The sequence below is a fragment of the Hoplias malabaricus genome, chromosome 9 (assembly GCF_029633855.1).
Source record: "Hoplias malabaricus isolate fHopMal1 chromosome 9, fHopMal1.hap1, whole genome shotgun sequence".
In the NCBI taxonomy this organism is placed as follows: Eukaryota; Metazoa; Chordata; class Actinopteri; order Characiformes; family Erythrinidae; genus Hoplias; species Hoplias malabaricus.
This window is the reverse complement of record NC_089808.1, coordinates 29,676,266-29,696,150: the sequence shown is the minus strand read 5'-3', so window position 1 is coordinate 29,696,150 and position 19,885 is coordinate 29,676,266. Positions and strand designations below refer to the sequence as shown.

At 39.3% G+C, this 19,885-nt stretch overlaps 2 protein-coding genes across 2 annotated transcripts in view; both read right to left on the bottom strand.

Annotated features, from left to right (window-relative positions):
* Positions 1-11,163, bottom strand: part of ppp2r5b (protein phosphatase 2, regulatory subunit B', beta) — a 36,278-nt gene extending 25,115 nt beyond the window's left edge. The window contains exon 1 of the mRNA XM_066681440.1: positions 9,988-11,163. Within this exon, the coding sequence (XP_066537537.1) occupies positions 9,988-10,183 (196 nt within the window). The 5' untranslated portion in view covers positions 10,184-11,163. The remainder of the gene's footprint in view (positions 1-9,987) is intronic.
* Positions 11,164-15,865: 4,702 nt separating this feature from the next.
* batf2 (basic leucine zipper ATF-like transcription factor 2) lies at positions 15,866-19,195 on the bottom strand. The gene is made up of 3 exons (XM_066682084.1): positions 19,048-19,195; positions 18,817-18,924; positions 15,866-17,517 (listed from the first exon to the last, which is right to left on the bottom strand). Exons 1-3 carry the CDS (start codon positions 19,126-19,128, stop codon positions 17,212-17,214), a joined length of 495 nt encoding a protein of 164 aa, XP_066538181.1. The 5' UTR covers positions 19,129-19,195; the 3' UTR covers positions 15,866-17,211.
* Between the last annotated feature and the right edge of the window lie 690 nt (positions 19,196-19,885).

The following is a 19,885-nucleotide window of genomic DNA, read 5'->3' as shown; positions in this document are numbered from 1 at the left end:
AGAAACAGTCAGACAGGCAGAGTAAGGGTAAGAGGTGGAAGAGGAAGAAGGAGAGGAGGGACAAGATGAAGAGCAATAATTTCAGAAGAAACACTGGCAACCATCATTGACCACATTCTTGTCCATGGATTGACTATGAGGGAAGTAGGACTTCAAGTTCAGCCCAATCTGAGTAGATTCACCATGCCCACCATAGTTCGAACATTCAGAGAGGAGAACAGGTAATTGCTTTATTCATTTTGTATACGTTTACAGTATGACTCAATACAGATCTGTAAAAAGGTGTTTCACTACATGAATTTTCTAAAACATTCGTAGGCTTAGTTCTGCGTGTAATATTTTATAACGGCATGTTCTTTTGTAGAATTGCAAGACTGCCACATCAGGGGGGGAGGACGTCTATGTTGAACACACACCAAGAGACCCTCATTGTTGACATTGTCTGTCAGAACAATGCAATCACACTGTGTGAAATACAGCAGAAAATCATTGACAACCATGTCAACTGTGAAGGCATCAACAGTATCAGCCATTCCACCACTGATCCCTAAAACGCAACAGAAAGCAACTATACAGAGTAGACTTTGAAGGGTACAACTCAGAAGGGGTCATGAAGCAAAGATTCCAGTATGTACAGGTAGGTGTTCAATACTGCAGTCTATTGAAAGCTTTCTGCATTTTTTCATAGAGAATGCCTCAACTGGATTCCTCAGACCATCCAAATGAATATATTTATATGGATGAAGCTGGGTTCAATCTTGCCAAAAGGAGAAGGAGAGTAAGAAACCTGATTGGTCAACGAGCCATTGTTGCAGTCCCTGGCCAGCGTAGTGGCAAAGTCACGTTATGTGCTGCCATCAGCAATCATGGGGTTCGCCACCATCATGCCACATTGGGGCCATACAACACTCAACACTCATTTTTGAGTGATCTTCAAGATATTGTGTTAGGCCATGAGCAGCAGGAACATGAACAGACAGGGCATCCTGTCTATGTGATTGTATGGGACAACGTGAGTTTTCACCATGCTGTCCAGGTCAGACAGTGGTTCAATTTCAACCAAGATTTCCTAAATGTTTTTCTTCCACCATACTCCCCTTTTCCTCAACCCAACAGAGGAGTTATTCTCTTCATGGCATTGGAAGGTTTATGACCGGCAACCCTACACCAGGGCAAATCTCTTGCAGGCCATGGAACTGCATTTTCCTTTGTGGACAATAAAAATTATTGTGTTTTCCTTTTTTCTGTGTTGTGTGTAATGACTGTTCAGTGCTGTTTTTCATTTTGATTGACTTGTGGCCTGATTTGACAACATTGTTTGGTTCTGAGCACTGCTTGAACTGTTTTGAGGCAATAGTTTGGTTTTGAAAAAAGAGTCAGAGGTTTTTTTAATTTAGTGTGTGAATTGGGTTTGTGTTTACAGTTTGGAGAAATGGTTTCAGGAAATGTGTCTTGGCAATTGAGGAAAACTGTAATATAACCCCCACTTACAAAGTGTGACATAGTACATCAAAATAAAAGCCCTGTGCTCGTTGTTAGATTTTTTTTAAAGCAAGCAAATAAATAATAATAATAAATATATATTTTTTAATTAAAATGTTTTAAAAATGTACACAGAAATAAGCTTTGATAGCCCTAAAATAAATGTTTAAAAATATTTACATTCATATTAAATATGTTTTTATTAAAATTCATATAATATTATTTGAAATTAAATCCTAATTGATGAAGTAAAAGATATAGTAAAATATTAAACGTTTATCTGAGGTACACAGACTTTAATAGATAAAGGAAATTTTAAATTGGTAACCAGTCTCTCTGACCGCACTTACACCTCATCATGTCATAAGACTAACATAGATTGCATCCTATATTTACATTTGGTAGTCAAAAAGTGTCTACTGTTAATCACTTTAAATTCTGATTGATGTGTGATGTGTAATATGCAAATCAGTTTCTTCCTAAATAAAAGCTATGTGTGTCCTCCTCGGCTATCCTCTTGGATCATCTACATTGTGTTACATTGTATTGGATGGGGTTTTGGTTGTCAAATGTGGATCGGAGGATGGATGCATTAACCCTTGCATAACATCTGAAATGCATCTCAGACCCTCTTCTGAAGTGATTTGAGCTTTCATGTTTTAAATACATCTTGGGTGTGTTTACACTTGTATCTTTACGTGGTAAATCCTTATCAGGATCTGATTCATGAGATGTTTGAAGAAACCAAGTGTAATTGATGTCTCAGTAAAATAAATTATCAGAATTGGTGTCTGGAGACAACTAACATCTAACAATGTGAGTGCATGCTACTGTAGCCTAGAACTGTTATTCTTTTTTTGATATCTACTCCAGCATTATGTACTGATTTTAGTCCAGTACAAATATCTATAACTGAATCTGTGCTATCTCAGGTGAGTTATCGATATTGTTCTGAAGTCATAATAAAATCAGGGGAAAGGAAACAGCAAACAGTAAACAATAAACAAACAGCAATGTGAGTAAGAGCAAGTCACACGAGGCTCTTCCGTGGGAGAGAGGAAAGCGATGAAGGATTTAACATGTACTTTATTTTGTATTCACAAGAACACTGACTGGTTTCAGGCTCTTTGTTTGAATTAATTAACACATTACAACGACCCGCCATCATCTACAGGCCACAGCAGAACATATATTTGGATGTTGATCAATTCTGCATTGGTTATTCAATTATTTTAAAGCTATTAAAATGATTTATATTTAAAATATGGCAACATTAACATTTTTTGAGCGAAATGGCTCTTTAAATGTTCAGGGGTCTTAATGGAACCATTGCCTTTACTAAAGAATGCTTATATACGAATTTGAACATGACAGCAGAAAAAGAGAAAGGTTTAAACATAAAAAGCCCATTTTTAACAGATATTTTATTTGTATTGAATATTCATTTTGCTTGTGTTCCTCAGTACCCTGGCATTTACATTCACTTGCCCATGTAACATGAAGTTCCTTTCCTGCTGCAATATCTCTTCACTCACCCTCTTTCTTTTCCTTTTATTGATCTGAGGAGGCCAGAGAAAGAGCAAACCTTCTGTCTACTGTAACCCTACACTGTCCAGCTGGAGCTATATGAACATGCGCATACACACTCACACACACACACAAACATGTATCACACATTTCAAACACAAGAAGCTAAGAAGCTAGGCGGAATGCAGAAAAATAAAGCCTTGCTTAACCATATAAATGCAATGCTTCATCTCATAAACATACAAACACAAGTACACACATATATACATAATGATAATGACACAAATAATTCACAACATAAAAACAAAGCACATTAATACTTAAAAGATGCAATCCATTCCCCATCCTGCATGAAAGCAAATCATTGTCACTTCCAAGCACCCAGTACATCATTTTCAAGTGCCGACCAGACATAAAACCCAAAATATCACTTTGAAACTAGAAGTTGACTTCATGACTCCATTGTGTAACAAAGATTGCAAAACTAATGTGTTCCGAGAGCCCTATTGCAAAACAAAAAGCTCACCTTCAGGCTAAAGACGTTATTTACAGAAACACACGCTCGCTCACTAGGCCCCACTGAAGCCAAGTCACTGTCAGAGTTGCAGTGGGACTAATAACAATCATATATATCACACACAAACTAATTAAAATATACACTAAATCACAGGCAAATGCTGCCTCTCAGATACAATATTCTCTTTATTGGTGTAACAAGGAACTTGCTTGTAATTTGCTTGTATACCTGTTATTACTTTAGTTTAATATTTTGTGATAATGGTGCATTTGTATAGGGCTATCATTAAACTGTATCTATACGGCAGTATGCATAGCCTACAGAGCACTACTGAAAAACAATTCAAAAGATTATATTATAATTGCACTTTCTGATCTGTCTCTTAGCTGCCTTCTTTCAATGAAATCACTGTGAATGATCAAAATGGCATCTGAGTACAAACAACTGGGTTTTATTTTCTGATGTTGCTTCTAAACCCTTAAGGCTGTTACACTGAGTTCTTTTTTAAGTCAAATCCCAGCTTTAAAACAGTCCTGAATCTGTAAAGATGCCTTTTAATAGTACACCAATACCAAATGCTGTATCACAGTTATAAGCAATACAGTGGTAATAAGTAAAATCCTTGTCACATTCTGAACACACCCATTACACTTCAACTAAAAAGTGTCAGTGTGGGGTCACAATGTGCCCCCTGCAGTATTTGTAGTTACAACACTGATTCAATAGTCTTGATAAAACTTTGTTATAAGCCATTACTAAAACATGTTAATAATCTGTATCATATTTGGAAATAAGTATCTTGTCTTTTCTTCAGTGCAAGCACATACATCCACATACACACAAGCAGACGCTCTCCAGATTCAAACACAGATACACCAGCACATTTATGTGCATGTGGTAATGGTCAGACATTAATAAATGACTGTGTGACACATATCTGTCACACTCAGCTAAACATGCTGCTTCATGCATGAAGCTTATGTGGAGTGCGGGAACTAATGAAGAAACGCGTCTGTATTTGCACAAAAGAGAGCTGTCAGAGGGATAGTACAGCACATATGGCAACACGAATGAAGCAGAGGCAGCTGGAGCAGAGGATTTAAGGAAGGAAAAAAAAAACTTGTTTAGTTTTAAATAGACAAATGCCATTTCTCATATCCATGTTGTTGATTAGGCATTATTTATAAAAATGAACAAATGTACACCACAGAGCTAAAACATTAGACGCCCTCCTAAAACCTACATTTTGCCTGCACTTTCTCCACATAGTGCCAGGAACTACATAAACAAGTCTGTTTGAGGTTATTTAACAACTTGACACACTTTGCTGCAATGATCCAGGGAGTATAAGCTTCCATTACTTTTTTAGCTTCATAAGCGTCATAGCTCTTGTGCAAAACTGACAAACTGACAAAACTGACAGACACAAAATATGTCTAGTCTTCACATCTCTGTTCAAACAATATTGTTATAGCATTATACATTTATACATTATTTCACTTATATCACCCCCAGTGTGCACTGTGACTGGTGAACTGTTCTCTTCCCTCCATTATATTTATTGTTTATTGATATTTTCTTGCATTGTTATTCCTCGTCTTGTGTTGTTGCCCCCCTTGAGCTGTTGTTACTTGTCTTGCAAAGTTGAATATCATTGCTGTCCCAACCGTCCAATTAAAAACGCTCCATTTTTGTCGATCATTTGAACACATCATTTATTCTTCATATCATGTGTAAATTTCATGATGAATGAACCAATAGAAATGCTCCAAAATTACTTGAATTAAAATCTTTTTACATTTCCTTTACTTTGAAAGTTACGATTTTTTTCTTCTCCTGTAAAGTTACTGTTTTTAATTGGACAGCAACTATATATTTTCACACGAGCAATTTACTCCTCTGAAAGTTATTTTTTGTAGCACCTTGGTCTTAGAGAAATGTTTCATTTCACTGTGTACTGTGTACACTGTATAGAGTTGAAAAGTTAATAAAATCCACTTGACATGATTTGACTAAACGTATGATTGCTGTGATGTAAGGGGAAAATATGTGCATGTCTATTGCCATACTGTTGTTTAAGTAAAACATCTAAAGGAAACAACTTTTTGTCTGCTAAAGAATAACAGCATAACCGGGCACAAATTCGATGCTGGTCTAAGCTCGAATAAGTCTAGCTGGTCACCCAGCATGGACATGCTTCTGATTGGCCAACAAGCCAACTTTCAAAACAAAACATGCTGGTTTTCTGGTATCTGGTGTATTCTGGGTTTTTTTTTTTTTAATACACTACATTTTTTAAATGAATGTTATGTTTTAACTGTAATTAAATTTGATATATTTTTAACATTACATTTGTCATGTTCGGATACCAGCCTCTAGCATACTACTTGGCTGTCTGTTATTCTCTCAAGAGTAAATCTTTTATTTAAGAGTATAAATATAAATAACTATAGTACTGAAAGACAAAAGCATGCCCAACAGGCCTCACTTTAGGCCATGAGAGATATTGAGTTAAATAGCAGTTCTGTTAAGTGTTCTACTTCTTCTTTACTTTTCTTTACTAAATGCAACCTTCTCTGAATGAGGAAAGCACTGAATGGCCTGTTGGGTGATGAGTTGTGCATTTCATTGTTTTTCTGGTATCAGCAATGTATGTAGGCTGCTAATACTGCTGTAAGACCTGCTCACGTCTGTCCTTCTCTATCTACTCATTAGACGTGGAGAGCTAAAACTTGTCTAAATTCAGTGCCTTACTCAGAGTGATTCAGTGTATTGTTCAGCTGGGGACAGATCAATATTATACGTTACAAATTCATCCAGGTGGATTAAAGCTCTTGGTTGATAGATTGCTATAAATGAGAAGATATTATCTTTTAGAATTGGGTATGAAATAGACTAAGAAGAACAGAAAACTCACTAATTAAGTGAAGCTGCTTGAAAACAAACCTTTACACGTTAAAGTTTTTTCCCCTCTCACTTTTCTCATTTGGGGGAAAAAACACATTTTTCATATTGCTATTTTTAACAATTTTTCTTTCACAGTCAAGTTTGTCTTCCACATTCAGTGGTTAAAACATGCCTACTCAAAGGGTAATGTGGGTGATATGGGAGTGGTACTACTTTTGGTTTTCTAAAGAACTTTTGTAAGCACAAAATATGTTAAAAAAAACAAAAACATTGAGTTAATGTAAAGCTCCATACCAAGACAAGTTATTCCTACAACATTGAAATTACATGGAAGTTCTAAAAACAAGAACCCTCAGAGATCCACACATTTATTTTGTTTACATGTTTTCATTTCTCCATTTAAATTATTTAAATAGAGTAAATTCTTTATGATATAAAGGATGATAAAGTATTATACCCCTCCTATATTTACTAAGCAAATGTTTACTTTGCTCCTAAAATAGAGTAAAGATGCTAGTGGGAGGCAGACATGTTGTTTCACAATGTTTTCATCACAAATGATCCTATGATACAGTTTATAGTGTAGAATCTTCAGATATGCAGTTGTAGTAACAATAAAATATTGTATATATTGTATATATATATATATATATATATATATATATATATATATAAAATTTTGTGGCAGAGGATCTTTAAAGGTTAAAAGGTTCTTGAAAAGGCTCATTGTTTTTTTTCTGAGGAACCATACATTGAGAGTGTTTGCTCTGGGAACCAAAAGTGATTTTCAAACGCCCTTTTTTGTGTGTGTGTGTGTGGTTTTTTTTTTTGGTTTTTTTTTTGCAGCTTTAGTGTTAAGGGTTTGGCCACCAATAACAACTGCTATAACTTCCTGCTCCACTGAGACATGTTCAGCTGTTAGTCACATGTATATAAATATATAGCCTTTTCTGATATGTGGTGTAATCCATTTTGCATACCTGAACCCATATCTGAAACGCTCCACAACCCATGAATCAAAACATCACCAGTAAATGGTGACGTTGCTAACAGTAACATCTGTCCTGGCAATGTTTGCGAAAATCATATTGTGGTACAACAACCAATTACATGACTCATGTATGTGATAACTCACACCTTACTGCAGAACTGCTGTAGTGTCAACTGGTATGAGGTTGCAACATTGTGGTTAAGTCATAAAGCTGTAGTAATGTCTTGCCTGGATAGAAGTTTATATTCCATTGTGTGGAGTGTAACAAATATGACACACTGGACTATGGCTGGTGTCTGTCAACTGATCATGTGTTGCTGTAAATGTTCAAGTAGATTCCATATACAACTTAGAAAGCAAATGATGATAAAACTGTTTTGTACATGTCTGGTTTCAGATGTTTTCAGGCTATAAAGCACATGCCTTTGCTGGCAGTCTATTAAAAACACAACTGTAAATTTAGATCAAAGGCAGTCTTTAAAAAAAGTGCCAACGATAGACTCATTCGATGGTTCAAAGGAAATGTTAGCACAGGTTACAGTTACTACTATTCCTTTGTATTGATGGCTTCAATAACATTATGCAAGAAATAGATATTCAATCCTGAAAGCATTGTGCAATAAAGACAATGAAGGGCATCATAGTTCAAGCATTAATAGTCTTAAAGAATCAATGTAGACACAGTAGAATTGCTCTCGTTTCCTAGAGTTATGGGTGTGCCACTAGAAACAGGCCATTGGGGTGGTAAAGCAGGACAACAGCTCAATCCAGACCCCCATAGTGGCAGCATACCCACATCTGCACTATCACATGGGAAGATGTCCTGCCAAATCCTGCTGCGCTAGAAATCCAACTAGAAAAAAACACAGATCCCAAATGAATCAAAAGCGAATCACATGAAGACGATGTGTGAATCATGCATGTGTTGTGGGCGTCAGAATGAGATAAATAAAAACTGAATCATACGTGTTATAAGTGGAGGAGAAGGATGCGTCTGCCTTATGAACCACGGCCCCAAATAGACCGACTTTTGACTACATCTGGCCATGTTTCAGTGATTCATCAAGAAATATGTTTAATATCCTGTAGAGGGGGATGCAATCTCCTGTTTTATAACGTTAGCACCACAACAGCATTCAAGACATGGAGGCTTTGCTGCTTGAGTTGTCAAGGTGACAGAGACGAGTGAGTGAGTGAATAAAACTGGTTTGGTAAGTTTTATACTGAAACCTAGTCTTTGACAGCCATTTGGTAAGCTCCTGACCTTGGCCAGTTGAATGATTCACTTCTTCTCTAAGCATATCCAGTAGAACTGAATTGGGTGTCAAAAAAGGTCACTGTGAGGTGGAATGTCTGTCTCATGGCGACTGTCTCTGTATTAACACAATGTCTGTTCTGAATTAATGTTCTGCATACTTGATATCAGTTATATGTAGACAATCAATGAGTTCACAAAAAAGGTACAAAAAAAGAAGTTGCCAGAATACCCAGATGCAGAGACAAATATCTCATGCTGCACCAATAAGCTGCCTTTTCATGCTGATGCAGGCAGCATCCCCTACTTAAATTCTGCTCCTAACCAAAGAAGAAGGGGGAAAAAAGATATCAGCTCACATGCAAGAGCTTCCTCCAGAGCCATAAAGTCATACATTATAGATGAACCAGAATATGGAAATTCTACAATACTGGAGCCAAAAAGAATACATGGCAAGACTTCTCAACCACATTCAATCACAAAATGCAGTGTTATTGCTCATTGTGACTCTGTAACTAAAACCTAGCAAGAGAACACCTCCATGGTGGTACTAGATGATGACCTGGACAAGGCCTAGAAAAGCCAGAGCTGGAGTAAGACCCCTATCCTTCCTGTGGGCCTAACTGCATCCTGCCCTTTCCTCCTGAGAACTTGTGGTGGCTTATGTTGACCTGTCCGAGATCAGCTAAATCCAGACCTTGACATGTTCTAAAATGGGTTCTTCTGAGATATGCCATAGAAGAAAACTCTTTTGGTTCTTCAAGCCACATTTAATTGGACGGTTAGGCCTGATTGTAGAACCAGTTTTGTAAACAAAGTGTGAGTATGAAGATCTCTTTTTAAAGACTTTCCATGTAATGGAAGCTCCATGGAATGGTTAGCTCCTAATTTATCAGTTACCATTTAAGAAGAGCATAGCAAGATGTCACTATAATTTGTTTAGTCATTGGATTCCTCTAAATGAAACATCTATTGGCTTATGGTGACCTGATTGAGGCCTGCAGAAGCCAGACCTTGAAAACAGGTTTGGAAATGGGTTCCATTGAGTCACAGGCCTAACGTAGAGACAGTTGGGATTTCACAAAGAACCATTGGATAGAAGTTTCTTTAAGGAATTGTTTGTGTAGACGAAAGATGTGAACACAAGGAACCTTTCCACATTAAATCCAGGTCCAAGATCCTGGAGTTGTGTGTGTTTGCCATGACCTGTGAAAGAACCTTTGCTTCAGAGTTTAGGTTTTTTGTCCTGGTGCCCAGAGAAACCGCCACAACATAACATGCCCTCTTGGCTGTTCTGTGAGGCCTTACCTTTGAGCAGCGGCAGAGGCGTGAGCTCCACCTGCGAGCTCTGGTAACGGAACTGTGAGGAGCTGTGGGATCTTCTCTGGCGGGCTCGGCGCATGGACCTGCGGGGGAAGCCGTCCACCTTCTCGGCGCTGGGCACGGAGAAGCCTGTGGTGGGTGAGGACGGACTGGATGGAGGGAGCTTGGTGGGGGTCTCCATGGCTGCCTGAAGAAATGAAGCCTTGGCTGCTGCTTCAAGAAAGAGGAAGAGCGGGTGGAGGAGGAGGAGGAACGAGAGAGATAAGGCGAATGAAGAGCACCACTCACAGCTGTAGCCTTGCCTGCTGACAGAACAGCGTAGGATGGAGGGAGAGAGAGAGTGAGAGAGAGACAGAGAGAGAGAATAGAGAGAGAGAGAGGAAAAACGGCTTGAAGCGAATGAAATGGGGGAAATGGAGGGGGTAGGGCTAGAGAAGCAAATAAATAAAGCCGGTCAAGGTGTGGATGGAGGGGATGCGGGGCTCGAATTCGAAGCTGTACGCTTCCACGCGGTGCTCGACTTGTTTTTCAGCAGACCCGAGAAAACGGGACGTTCGTTAAACGCGGGCGCGAGCGCATCTCCGAGACAATGACCGCTGCAGAGAGCTTTAGCGAATCCTACTTATAGAAATACGGGGGAGCCCATGTGCCGCGGTCGGAAAACACAAAGCTCGCTCCTGTTGGCGTCATCGGCCGGTCATCGGCCTAAACGAGGCTTTATTCAAATCTTCACGGCGTCCGGACCGGATCCGGTGCAGGGATTATTAAAAAATCACACACACACAAAATAATAATTAAAAAATGGAAGGGAGCTGCAGTGCACGCGCCGCGCCGCCTCGCCTCGCTGCCCATCAACGCCGGCGCTCCATCTTCCAGAGTCCAGCTGAAGAATCCGTGCAGAAAAACCGAGCAAGATCAACGGGAACAATGACAATAAAATCCGCTCGGACGCCTCGAGCTGCTGATGTGATCTCGTAAGGAGCGCTTGTCGTCTCGGTGCTCGCTCTCTCTCTCTCTCTCTCTCTCTCTCTCTCTCGTGAGCGCGCGCAGGGCGGGGACGCGCCTCGGCACGCGCGAGACTCCGCGAGGCTCACAGCAGCAGCACTGATGAAGGGCAGTGTCTTTAGCGCGTGGCTTACTCCTTCCTCCCCCTTTCCGTTTTTCTCCTCTTATCTTCTCTTTTGTTCTCTTCTCTCCTCTCTTCTTTTATCCTCTTCAGGAGCTGGACTCTGTCGGTCTCTCTTTTCTCACGCCTCTATCTCTCTCGCGCGCTCAGGCGCTGTAAGGAGATGGAGGCGAGGCTGCACACTGCGGATGGCGCTGCCTCGCGTCTGCTTGCTTATTTATTTATTTGTTTATTGACTTGGGTGTTTGTGTGTTTGCTACGGGATGTGAGGTTCAATGATTTTTTCCTTGTCTCCGCGCAGTTATTTTTGGCTTGAAATTCGAGCTTCATCTCTCTCTCTCTCTCTCTCTCTCTCTGTATAACTCTCTCTATAGATATATGCAAATATTTTGACACCCTTTGAACGATACACTTGAGAAATGTCCGTTTTTAACGGACAGTGTTGAGAAAAGTAAGAATAAAAAAAAAATAAATATATTGAGTGAGATATTTAGGCCAGGGAGTCACTTATTAAACAAGTTGTCAAATAAATGTTTTTTTATTTGCTAATTTCCCTTAATGCTGGATTTGATCATTTTAGAATCAGCAAGTGTAAACTAGTTTCTAAATAAATTTCAATCCATATATTCATCCCTCCATCCAAAGCCACGCCCCCAAAACATATGTATATACACTGCCTGACTACAACTGGAGGAGTCCATGAGGGTATTGGAGAGAATAGTGCAATGTTTCATTTTCTTCTTCTGTCTTTCTTTTCTTTATTTGTTTAGCAGTGCATGCTAACGTATGTATCAGTGTAACATTCTTGGCCATTCTTGTGCTACTAGCACATGAGGTAAGTCGACAGGTTGTCCATCCAGAAATGTCCCAATTATTCAGTGTGAATGAACTGATTGGACGTTTGTTTACACGTGTGACTGCCACAGGAAAAGGTTTCCATAATGTTTCCATTTTCCAAAAACATAATCAATCAGTGGATATCAGACAAATCCAGAGGGAAAGAAATTCTCAGACTCCTTGGACCTTGTGCTCACAATAAAAGAAAACACTGCTCCAGGTTTTCACAATTGATCACACTGAAGCTCATTCAACAGAGAAAGAATATTCATGAATATATTTTGATGAATGTCTAACATATTACTGTACTGTCAGTAAAATGGCAGTTAAAGGAGCAATCTGTAATACCAACAACAAACGTTTAAATTGGGAACTACAAAGCAAAATTAAAACAGTGGAGAGAGCTTTCTGCCTCCTCCCCAGAAGTGAAACTCTCCAGGTTGCCAGTTTGAAGAAAATTGAACATACACAAATGAGTGCAAGACAGGTTTAAGAACTTTGGAAAGTAGCTAAAAAGAATATGCCATAATAAATCTATTTGCACAGAAAAGTGTTCATCATTTCACTAAAAACCGCAACCCTGAACTGGATAAGCAGATACAGGTAATGAATGAATTTCAGGAAAATATTTGCCTGCGCTAGAGAAAGGCAAAACAAGTGAACAAACGAACACAAATTTTCCCTAAATTTACAAGCCTTTACTGTCTAAAATCCATCTTAAATACTTCGACTACAAGGCTGGTGTTACTTATTTTCTATTTCAATATAAATGTGATTTTAGGAGACATATTTTTGCTTATTATTCATAATTTTTGCAGTCAAACATTTACTTCCACAATAATTGGGTCAGTTTATGAGTCTTCTTGACATTATTTGCCAGTTTCTTAAATGAATGCTCCATTCCACCTTAAGAGCTGACAATAGCACTAGCTTTTGAAACTTTTTTGAAGAAACATTTATTCCAGTTTATCTGTTTAAAACACACACACTATTTGTACATTGTACATCTACCTATTTAAGCAATCCTTAATCTGAATAAGATTCTCTTCTAACTTGAATAGTTTCTTCCACTTTAAATGCATGGCTATGTGAAGCTAAAGATAGCACTAGGTCGGGGTCATGAATAGGCGGCCAGTGTTCAGAGTCCGGACCCAGATGCTGCTCTATCCAGACCTGGACCTGTAACTGATAAATTATTATTTATAGCTGTTTAATTTTTAACAGAATGTATGTTTTAAGTGGGGTGACTCTTCTAGTCATTACGGTTCAGGGTTAGCGCTCCAGGATATTACCAGGCTAATCACGTGCTTTCTGCATGTCACATGTGAGGCTGCTCAGCCAATCAGATCTGTGCATTATGATGAGTGAGTGACAAACACGGGGCAGGGCTCCAGACACCACTGTAAAAATAGCCCAAGGGACGTGAGCAAATCTCTCTTGGGACACCTTCGGGCCAACAGTGTTGTGTGAGGTAATACCAGAAACTTTAAAAATAAGTGAACAATCACGGTTAGAAATTCTCATAACACTGAACATGGATTCTGTTTACGCCCGTTCTTCAGTATAAAGAGCCAATCAGCTTGCTGCTAATGGATAAAGTCCTGCCTTCCAGCAATAAGTGCCAATCAGATTGCTGGCAATGTAAAGTCAACTGCAACTAGAAGTCATTATTTAAAATTTGATTTCAAAATCACTGTTTTATTTGTAAAATTGACTTAAAACGAGAAAAGGACATTTTATTTAGAGTATTTGTTTTTTATAATTATTTATGAATCTTGTTGAAGTATATTGAAGTGTAATTGAAAGTGTAACTTGATTTGACATTCAGTTGTTAACTACATAAAATGTTGTAATATAACTACAAGGTTACTTCAGTATGCAGGATATGGCACTGATCATAATGGAAGTTATACATTATGTTTCAGACCTTGGCTTGAGAAAATCTTCTCTAACTGGACCTTGAATGAATTTTTATCCATCCATCCATTATCTGTAACCGCTTATCCAATTTAGGGTCGCGGGGGGTCCAGAGCCTACCTGGAATCATTGGGCGCAAAGCGGGAATACACCCTGGAGGGGACGCCAGTCCTTCACAGGGCAACACAGACACACACACATTCACTCACACACTCACACCTATGGACACTTTCGAGTCGCCAATCCACCTGCAACGTGTGTTTTTGGACTGTGGGAGGAAACCGGAGCACCCGGAGGAAACCCACGGGGAGAACACACCAACTCCTCACAGACAGTCACCCGGAGCGGGAATCGAACCCACAACCTCCAGGCCCCTGGAACTGTGTGACACTACCTGCTGCGCCACCGTGCCTCCCTAGTTTTAATTTATTACAAATAAATTAAATAAATGTGCAAGGCTTTCAAACAGAACTCTTACTCTTTAATTTATGCTGAAAACTTTCTGTGCATCCAGTTTTATCACTTGGTGAATTAATGTAAGTTTTTGGCCACAATAACTTAATGTATGTCTGTTTTAATAATAAAGGCACATGTTAGACCGGTGGAGATAGGTGTTAAGGGATTTGTAGCCAAGTATGCGACATCCCTGCTTGTGCAGTTCGGCATCAGTGGCCGGAAACTAAGTGCAGCTGTGAAGGAGTTATCAGAAACAGCTGAAAGGTCTAGTCAGTGGTTGTTGATAAGGAGAACACAGACAAGTTGGGGAAATGCACTGTAGAGGTGCTGTTGTGGTGGTTAGTGATGTAGCACGTAAAGATCACATGGAACTGGTGGCACTGAACATGCATTAACGGTGCCAGTGGGGCTCGGTATTGCCTTAGTCACCAGGGAGGCCAGTGTGGATTTACGGTTGTTGATAGGGTAAGGTAAGGGTAAGGTAGGGCTGTAAAGCTGGCTTGGAGGAGGATGGGTCTGGGACACCAGACTTCACTGTTGAGTGTTGTGGGCTTAATTCAGCGAAACACTGACGAGGGGTGGTGCCAACCTGATGACCCCAGTGAAGAGCTAGTGATGCAGTGGGTGGTTTGGGTACTCACGAGATGGGCTCAATGAGTAACCACAGATGTTAAGAGTAACTGGTTGCTGATCGGGTCATAAATGGCCACAGCAATCTTAGGGTGTAAGTGTAGGATTAGAACAATAGAAATTAAATGGCTGCCATGAGGAAGAGGGTGTGGTGGGCACTATGTGAAGCTCTAATGGATTGGCATAGGATATTTTACATCTTATCTCGTGTATGATCATTATTAAATAATAATAATTCATTCCTTCATTGTCTGTAACCACTTATCCAGTTCAGGGTCATGGTGGGTCCGGAATCATTGGGCAAAAGGCAGAAAAACACCTGGAGGGGGCGCCAGTCCTTCATGGGGCAACGCACAAACTTACAGACACTTTAGAGTCGCCAATCCACCTACTAACGTGTGATTTTGGACCGTGGAAAGAAACCGAAGTACCTGGAGGAAACCCACGCGGACACGGGGAGAACACACCAAACTCCTCACAGACAGTCACCCCTAGCAGGACTCGAATCCCCAACTCCAGGTCCCTGGAGCTGTGTGACTGCGACACTACCTGCTGCACCACTGTGATACCCTATAATAATAATTATAATAATAATAATAATAATAATAATACTTTTCTTTATTATGTTAATCAAGTTTAAGACACTGTTCTTAGGGTTAGCAGGAAAATGTAATTAAAATAATTAGCTGAAAAGGTTTTGTTTTGCCTTTTCTCTCTCTCTCTCTCTCTCTCTCTCTCTCTCTCTCTCTCTCTTTCTCTCTCTCTCTCTCACACACACACACACACACACATACAAGGAGTGGCTAATATGTTTGTGTATTTGTGTGTACATTCATTGTACAATTATGTTTTCTTAAGTCAAAACATTTAACGTTTAATCGTCATTGACAAGACACTTAAAAAAATTATGAATATTTACATGTTTCATATAAACATATATATTAAATATATTCCAAATTATTTAATGCTGTGGTCAGTGCTACCATGGGTGATATAACATTTTACATCTGAAACCAAAACAAAACAAAAAACAAAAGAGAGAGAGAGAGAGGTAACTATGGATTGCATAATTACCTGTTGTCTGTGTAATGTCGGGTCAACAAGTTGATCTTAAGTTGACTGAATGTCAAAAAATAAATAAATACACTCCCCACAAGAAATATATTTGAAACACATATTGTAGGTTCACCTTCCAGCCCTGCGTCTGCAATTTATCCTTTAAATCCTTTGGTCATTCATCAGTGGTCTTTTGGACCATTCTCAGCCAGCACAGCAGTAACAGTGAGTTGTGTGTGATCCACTCAGTGCACACACACACACACACACGAACACCCACAAAATACCATATCAAGGCCACTGCAGTGTGTGCCCCCCACCTAAAAGCTACCTGCTCAGAAAGTCCTGACCATTGATGGGGGGCTAAAAGAAACAGACTTTTAGCTACTTTAAGGAGCACCCATTTCTAACACAAGCATTCAGTTACTAAGAAAACAATGACAACAGAATAGAAAGCTCTGGAGCAGCTGCATAAGAGACCACATTCACCATGCTTAATGCCAACACAAAGGGTATGAATTCCAGCAGCTTTAGACTGGAGTATAGCACAGGCAGCTACATTCTACTTTAAGGACATATCTTGCCAATGTAAAAACAGCCATAGTGTATATCTGACATATAAATCTATCTGTCTACCAATCTATCTCTACCTATATATATATGTATCTTTTATTATAGGGATCAGAAGCACCACGAGGTTTAAAAGTATAGGTGTTGGCATGTTGCCTTACGTCCATAGCAGGGTCATCCAGCCCTGTACCTGCAGAATTTAGTTCCAGCACTAAAGCAGGTAATTAACCTCTAAAGCCCTACGAGACCCTGTTATCAAAGAGAGAAAAATAATTGTGTTATAATTTGAAGTGAATTATTTCTGCCTTCTACAAGGTATGTTCATATCAGAGGAGGAAAAGAGGCTATTGCCACATTTACAGTCAGAATTTGTTGATGGATAATAGAAATCAAGTGTTAATGTATTTCCTGTGTCAATATTTAGTTCTTATATTACTTTGTAAGTACTGTATTATAATGTGATTAAGTCTAAATAATACAGAGAACAAAGGAAATAACGTTTAACATTCCAAGGTTAATCCGAATATTAAATCCAGATTAGGGTTGGATTGAAATTCCTTAGACACTGTTGTCAAACATCAGCTTCCTACTTTAAACACCACCATATAGCAGCTGTCTTAAATGTCCGTCATGTCCCACGGCAGCCAGTCTGTTCTGTCCAGAAGTTCTGAGAGGCTTGACTCTGGTGTGGGTGAAGACGGAAACGAAATCTCTGAAACAAGGTTTGGGTTGAAGGCTGGGGTCAAGTCTGAGGTAGGTTCACTGGTTTTGGACGCAGTTAAAGGCACTGAGGGTCCAGGCCAGAAGGCTGTACAATGAGGTTCATGTTCCTTTAGGACTGTACGGTAGTGCTGCAGTTCTTTCTTCAGTTCGGCAATCTCTTTCACATAGGCAGCATTGGACTGCTCCAGAGCCTGCAGTTCCTGTGTGTACACGAGCAAGAGCTGAGTTTGAGTTGAGTTCATATACAATGATTTATTTTTTAAACCAAAAGAATTAGCTTTCTTTCAACTTGCAAATGCATTATAGGCACAAAACACTAACAAGGACTTCTAAAAAGTCCCTGCATTGGACATGGGGATGGAAGCTTTTAATGTGTATAGGAGGTTTATATTAGGTGGAAGTATACTTTAAACCTTGCTTTATTTAAAATATTTAAGAAAAATGATTCTAAAAATATCAGTTTAAAAATATTTTGACTACACCAATCAGTAATCAGTAATCAGTAATCAGTAATCCTATCATGTCAATTTAAGCTAACTTCTCATTCTGTATGATCCATTCTATAAAACTCTTTTGATTTATTGTAATACTATTCCCCATAACAGTGTTCCTTGCTTTTAAAAAGGTTCACACATCCTGCCTAATAGGTCATACTGGAGATCAGGACGAGGGCCATGCAGTGGGAAATTCCACATTTTTTACAGCCTCCAAAGAGAAAGTGAAAGTGAAACACGACTAAGGTTTAGATTTAAAGATTTATGTTTCATTATGAGTCTAAAAATAGAGGCTCATAAAATTCGAAAAGTGGGGAACAAATACCAAGTAAATGGGCCTTGAGTATTATTTATTACAAGGAGTTCTTTTGTAAGACCACTCATAATAGTGGGTTATGACACACAAGAAATGTGTAATTTGCCTTTCTGTAACTTCAGATCCTGCTTCCTTTAACCTAGAAGGTTTCCAAGAAATGCCTGCCAGGACACGCTCATTTAATCTTCGACACATACACACACACACACACACATGCACACACACACACACACAAAACTGTTAGTTACTCATCAGTGATTTAATTCTAGGGAATAACTTTATAACTTGGTTTCATAAAACCCTGCATCACACACCCTCACACACATACACACACAGAGAGAGCACAGAGGGAGGCTGAATGAACTGAACTGCTAAACCCTAACCTTATTCCATGACTTCGTGAATGTATTCACAGACCATATATACATTCATACTATATATATTCACCTGGCTTGTGTATGTATATGTATGTATATGTATATATATATATATATATATATATATATATATATATATATATATATATATATATATATATATGCCAGATATAAACATATACATATATATACATACACAAGCCACGTGAATATATATATATTGGTTGTGTGTGAAAGTAAGTCTATGAGGCATTATTTGACTCTTATAGAAGGACGTTTGACCTCCAGTGCCGAGCGTAAATGTTCACTGACCTCATGCAGCACGTCTGCTTTTTCTGTCTGTTTTTTGCGACTCCTGCGAGCAGCGTCTCTGTTCCTCTGCCGCCGCTGACAGACCCTCTCGCCTGGCTGATCTATATCCTAAACACAGTCATATAATGACAAGTCTTGAGAAGAAGAAAAAAAGTTTGATGTTGTATAAAATGTAAAAGTATGCTATTGTCATAACTCCCCTCTTCCAAAAGTCTGTCAAAAACTAATTACCCAGGTGTGAGGACTGTTAGAGTCGCTTCCACACACAGAGCTCGTTCCTCCGTCCAGTTTATCCATCAGCGCGACCGGCATCTCGAGCAGCTGCAGCTCACGCTTACAGGTCCACAGAAAGGTAAACTCGCATTCTTTTAAAGAGAGAGTGTGACAGAGAGAGAGAGAGGGAGAGAGAGAGAGAGAGAGAGAGGCTGATGTCTGTGTATCTCGGACCTCGGACCGATGAGTTAGAACAGTGAGCTAGTGTACAGTCAGTCCCCTGGTGATGAAACAAGCAGGGTTTTATAGCGCGCTGGCGGCCGCGGGCGCTTTCAGTTTCACATTATTTTAAACGGCTGTGTTCGCGGAGCTGCAGGGAGCACGAGCCTCTTCCCGCACTGTCCACTTCCCGCTCGTACACCCCTGCAAACACCCACACAGTGTACTATTCACCACACACACACACACACAGACACACACACACACACACACACAGACAGACAGACAGACACACACACATAGAAAGCCATAGACGAAACACTGCCACGCTTCAAAACCACTGAATCTTATTTAATTTCCGGTAGAGGATATGACTTCTAGGTTTTAAACTTCACAGTCCGAATACAAAATCACACACACTTCGCTTAAAACCGAGCCAAAATATTCAACATTAAATCTAACAACAAATATTAATAACTAGCACTGTTTATATTGACGGTTTAAATCAGCTGTCCCTCCTCCCTTAGGTACTGGGAGATAGTGTTGTCTCATATGTAAAACCTACAGCTCAGGCTACCAGGCAGCATCCAGAACACTTTTACTTAAACGTATTTAGTGAAACAAATGGAGTATTAGG

Bases quoted from the DNA above. Each gene is read 5' to 3' on its own strand.
- batf2 (XM_066682084.1), bottom strand. From the start codon at position 19,128: ATGCCGGTCGCGCTGATGGATAAACTGGACGGAGGAACGAGCTCTGTG. The intron at 18,925-19,047 runs GTAATTAGTTTT...GACTGTGTTTAG, and splicing joins CTAACAGTCCTCACACCTGG to GATATAGATCAGCCAGGCGA. The intron at 17,518-18,816 runs GTCAGTGAACAT...GTGTACACACAG, and splicing joins AAGCAGACGTGCTGCATGAG to GAACTGCAGGCTCTGGAGCA.